Source organism: Mesitornis unicolor, unplaced genomic scaffold (assembly GCF_000695765.1).
Source record: "Mesitornis unicolor isolate BGI_N332 unplaced genomic scaffold, ASM69576v1 scaffold27204, whole genome shotgun sequence".
Classification (NCBI taxonomy): Eukaryota; Metazoa; Chordata; class Aves; order Mesitornithiformes; family Mesitornithidae; genus Mesitornis; species Mesitornis unicolor.
The window spans coordinates 10,095-15,339 of record NW_010182511.1 but is presented as its reverse complement, the minus strand read 5'-3'; the positions used below and the strand labels follow the sequence as shown (position 1 = coordinate 15,339).

At 37.1% G+C, this 5,245-nt stretch overlaps 1 protein-coding gene across 1 annotated transcript in view; it reads left to right on the top strand.

Annotated features, from left to right (window-relative positions):
• Positions 1-5,245, top strand: part of DNAJA2 (DnaJ (Hsp40) homolog, subfamily A, member 2) — a gene marked incomplete at its 5' end in the record, with an annotated part of 8,513 nt that extends 3,268 nt beyond the window's left edge. Inside the window, 5 exons of the mRNA XM_010183810.1 lie at positions 16-71; positions 1,742-1,938; positions 3,536-3,680; positions 3,847-3,974; positions 4,475-5,245. Of these exons, the coding sequence (XP_010182112.1) occupies positions 16-71; positions 1,742-1,938; positions 3,536-3,680; positions 3,847-3,974; positions 4,475-4,663 (715 nt within the window). The remainder of the gene's footprint in view (positions 1-15; positions 72-1,741; positions 1,939-3,535; positions 3,681-3,846; positions 3,975-4,474) is intronic.

Below are 5,245 nucleotides of genomic sequence, written 5' to 3'. Positions count from 1 at the left end.
CTGTATGAGACGGCGGGCTCCGGGAATGGTGCAGCAGATGCAGTCTGTATGCCCTGACTGCAATGGAGAAGGTAGGCCGAGCTATTCTGTTAAATGCATTTAGTTGGATTCAACCTCCTGGTTAAATCTCGGGAGAAACTTATTCAGGACAGTTTTGTTCCCATCTGGTCAGTTGGGTCTCAATCTGATCTCAACATGGAGAGCTCATTTTACTTGGAACAGCAGCAAGATTTACAATCTTTAAGTTACTTAAAGGCAGCCTGGAAATGATCGGTAGGGATTGGTTGTTTTAAAAAAACATTTAGTTGTGAATATTAGTTGCTGCTATTACTCTTGTGTTAAAGTAAAAACCAAGATTTTGTTGTTTTAGCTCTTGTCTTTTTGCAGTCACCTAATATCCGAGGACAGGTTTAAGTTAAAAATGTAAATCTGAAGTTGGATTGTAACTTCTTCAGTTTAAGAAGTATTTACTGAAATGCTTGTGTTTGCTGCACTTCATGTGGTTCCTTTTTAGATTGTTTGCATAGTAACAAAACCTTGTGGGTGATTTTACTTTTCACAGTACTCAAAATTTAGAGTTGTATTTTATTACTAGTCAAAACATTTCATAAATGATGTTGTCTTTGAACATCCTGTTTTCACAGGTTACGTACCTAACCTGCTTATTTAGTAGTTTCAACTGCATCATGATGTTAAGCTTTGTTTCACAGAAAGATGGTTTAAGCTGTCAAGTTTAATGCCTTAACCTAAGTGCGTCTGTTTGTGCCACTTAAAACAGTACTGGAAATATGTGCTGAAATTGTACAGTGCATGTGGCCTAATATTTTGGTTACTCTGTACAGTGACGATAGCTTACTTGAAAAATAAACATGGGCTAAAACAGACAGTTTAAGCTGTTTTGAATAGTCATCCTTCAGTTTGCTGAAAAAAGTAATTGCTTTGCTAGAGGTGATGGACAATGGGAAAAACTATTCTGTTTCAGAGTAGAAAAGTTAAATCCCTTATGTGTCAGAAAACATTACAGCCTTTCTATGGGAAAACCTGTATGTTGCTCTAACATTAAACTATGATTTGACCAGCTATTTCCCCCCCACTTTGTATGCAAGACTCTCCAGTTCTACTGTCTGCGTTTACGTGGTGCTTTGTTGTGATAGTACACAGCAAAATGTGACTCTCAATGAGCAGAACCCAGTAATCCTTTTTTCACTGTTGTTAACAGAAGAAGTGAAACTAAGCTTCCTAAATTCATTGGAATAGTTTGAAATTTGTATTCTGACTTTTAAGGGAGGGGAGATTCTTCAGTTTGGATTTAGCTTCATCCTTTCTCTTATAGCTCTCATCCTCTTGCATAACAAGGAATGGAATAGTAGGTTTTGGGGTTTTTTTTTTAGTAGTAAGTTGAGTGGTAAGGCTACTGGAGTCAAATTAAGACTTAAGGAATACTAGAAGCTATGGCCAGTCTTGTTTTACCTTTTTCTAAAGCACTCTCACTTTTCAAAGTCCTTGACAGAACAGTGTGGAAGGTTGTGTATCTTTGTATTCCTCTTTTTTTTTTTTTTAATGCCCCTCTCTCAGCTATGGTAAATCGAGCCTGGCTTTCCTCTTGTAAGGAATAAATAAAGCAACATCTAAATCACTAGTTGTCTTGCATGTATTCTTCAACCTACTTTACAATGGCTTTTCTTCAGAATCGGATGCAATTATGTTCGAATATCTGAACTCAAAATTTGTCTGTCTTTAGGTGAAGTAATTAATGAAAAAGACCGCTGTAAAAAATGTGAAGGGAAGAAGGTGATCAAAGAGGTGAAAATACTTGAAGTCCATGTAGACAAAGGCATGAAACATGGGCAAAGAATTACCTTCAGTGGAGAAGCAGATCAGGCTCCAGGTGTGGAGCCAGGTGATATTGTCCTCTTACTCCAAGAAAAGGAGAATGAGGTAATGCTTTTAAGTTTTTATTTTGAATGCCTTTTATGGTAGTCTTTAATATTTAAGTGATATAGATGGCTATTAATTTTAAAGTAATTCATGTAGTTGCTGCTCTGGGAGAGATGGTGAATAGCTCTTAATGGATTTATGTCAAGTAACACGGCTTTCATTGTGAGCCAGGAAAAACTTTGCAAATATGTAGTCAAAGGACATGCAGATTCTCGTGCTTCCTGATGCTAATAGGAATGCTGTTGCTTTTTTTTTTTTTTCAATGTCTTGTTACATGGCAGGGAACTCCTATTAAAATCCCCAGATGGTGCTTTCTGTCTCTGCTACTGTGGTTCTGGAAATGTAACACAAAATGGTGATGTTACTGATTCACTTAACAAAACAAAATACCAGGATTATTTTATTGTAGTTTGTTAAGGTTATGCTTGCTGTATTCTGGAGTATATATATTGCACTTCTGAATTAAGTATTGCAATTTGTCTTTTTCTGTGTTAGAACTCCCTTAGGGCAGAGTTGAGGTGACTGCTTCTTAATTTTTGTGTTCGTTTGTTTAGAAAGGCCAGGTATTACTATGATGAAATAAGAAATTGTTTGTGTTATACTCTGGTAAAAATGTTGAATGGAATGGTGGTGGGGGGGGAAATCCGTTTGTGACAGGAATAGCATTGGGTACAAATTTAAATTCTGGTCACATACTAAGGTTATAATGGTGGTTATCTGAAAATGAGGTACTTTGTAAGCTTTTCAAACGTGTGTCAGGGACTGCTAATCTATCGATCAGTTTTGCGTAGCTCTTTGCACATTCCTCTTTTTTATTCTATCATACTGGTTGAAACACGCTATTGTGGTTGGTTTTGACTGATAAGGGACAAACAGTTTGTAATCATACAGAAAGGTGAGATGTGCATGCCAGCATCAAATCTCAGATGGTCTTAGTCTTCTAATGAACTACATCTAGTTTTACAGCATTAACAATTCTGAAAAATACTGTACATTGTGCCCCGTGAGTAAAACTAGACTGACTTTTAGTGGAGTTTGTAGTGTTCTTAAAATTTCCTTTGAAGTCGAAGTCATGGTTCTGCAAGTAGATGAAGCTTACATTTACTTTAAGAATCCTGAATGATATAGTTTAAAGATCACTTATGACAGCTGTGGACTAATTAATCAAAGCCCTGCTGTAAATAAAGTTAGCTGAAGCAGATATGCATGATGACTATTTAAATGCTGAGAAACAAAGATAGGTATTCTGTAATCTGGTGCAGGGGAAGTAGTGTCAAACTGTCGTAAGTTTTGTTTCTAGGTTGCTTGTGTGGAAGATCATGGGGGTAAGAGAGAACTGCTGCTAGGCAGGCCTATGCAGGCCTTGTTTAATTTGAACCTTACCTCTTGGTGTATAGCGTGGTTTGTCTTACCTTAGATAACACTTTCATTGGGCACAGACTTTCCAAACATGTTAAGCTATTGGAATTAATGGAATCAAGTTAACTTTGTACAAAGGCTGAATTTTAAGAATAAATAAAAATTAAATCTAAATAATGAGCCTGCTGGAGATATGATTATAGTACTGGAAAAGACACCCCCTGTTATTGATTGTTAGGTTTTCCAGCGGGATGGGAATGACTTGCATATGACGCACAAGATTGGACTTGTTGAAGCACTGTGTGGATTTCAGTTCACATTTAAGCACCTTGATGGACGTCAAATTGTGGTTAAATATCCTCCTGGAAAAGTAATTGAACCAGGTAAGCTTGACCTGATAAGGACTTCTTTGACTATGCTTTTGTGATTCTTTAACACTTAATCCCATTCTTGTCCTGTTAACTGAACCTAGGCTAGAGAAATGAAGATAACTGTATAAAGGTTTGTTCCGAAGTAGCGCTCTCCAGCTTACTTCCCTTTGAATTCCAGGTTGTGTTCGCGTAGTCAGAGGTGAAGGAATGCCACAGTATCGCAATCCTTTTGAGAAAGGGGATCTTTACATTAAATTTGATGTTCAGTTTCCTGAAAATAACTGGATTAGCCCAGAAAAGCTTTCAGTAAGTATTTTTTCAAAATAAATGTGGTGGTCTTTCTTCACAGTGTATGCAAAGTGCATGTGTTTTTTACCTCACCTGCTTGCTTTCAGTGCTTAAATTTAGATGCAAGTATAATTGTTCTTTTAACATTGTTTGTAGGCAACACTTAACTTGAAAATACCCATTTGAGTAAGAATTTATGGAACCTGTATTTAAGAGCTGCGGAGACAAGGACAGAAAAAATAACCTTTCTGCTGCCACGTGATAAGTTTTCAGAGTGCAACTGTATCTACTAATTCCACTTTTGGTTGATGATATGGGGAGCCGTCGGTTTTAAGTAGTGTCAGTTTGAAAGTGTCCAAAGCATTTGCATAAATGAGTATGCACTTCAGGGTTTATATAGCTTAGAATTCTAAACCAGACCTACTCCTGAGAAGGAGGCTTGAAGTTGTGGGGAAACTGGTAACTTTATTTAGCAGTTGTAGATGCAGTACTGAATACACTTCTTTTTCTGGGGACAGGAACTTGAAGATCTCCTGCCAGCTAGACCAGAATTTCCCAATGTGATCGGTGATGCAGAAGAGGTAGATCTTCAGGAATTTGATACCACTCGTGGTTCAGGTGGTGGCCAGAGACGTGAAGCTTATAATGATAGTTCTGATGAAGAAAGCAGCCATCATGGACCTGGGGTACAGTGTGCCCATCAGTAAACATTTGTCTAACAAGTTGCACAAGGATTTTCTTTCAAATTTTGCCTGACTTGTTTTCAACAATCCAGCTGGATTGTATAAGTAATCCAGATGAACCAATGGACATCTATTGCTGTATGTGTAACTTCTAAATTGGTCTATAGTATCTACAGAGTGTAATTTAAACTAACCACAAGCTTACATCTTCATTTTGACTGTGTAGCAGAATAAAGCACTTGAAAGGAAGACAAGACTCCTTTTCACATGGGTTTTAAGTTTGTCCTCGTATCTGTGCTTGATTTTTACCAGTTTTGTGTAGATTTTAAGTTTCCTATTTTAAATTCAAATTCTACATTGTAAAGTTTGTGTACAAGTTGTCCTGAGGCTTGGTATTTGGCTGCACCTACATAAGCTGCTACAAGTAGAATAAAGAATTTCATAGCCTGTATCTATCATCTAGATGCATGGTAAATGGGCTTTGCACATAATGGGTTTAGAGCTGACTGGGAACAATGGAAGACTAAATTGAAGTGGTTGTAAGTTTTTTCTACCACCTTGTGAACGGTTTCTGAAGTTAAATAAAAGCAGTTGGTGTATAATATA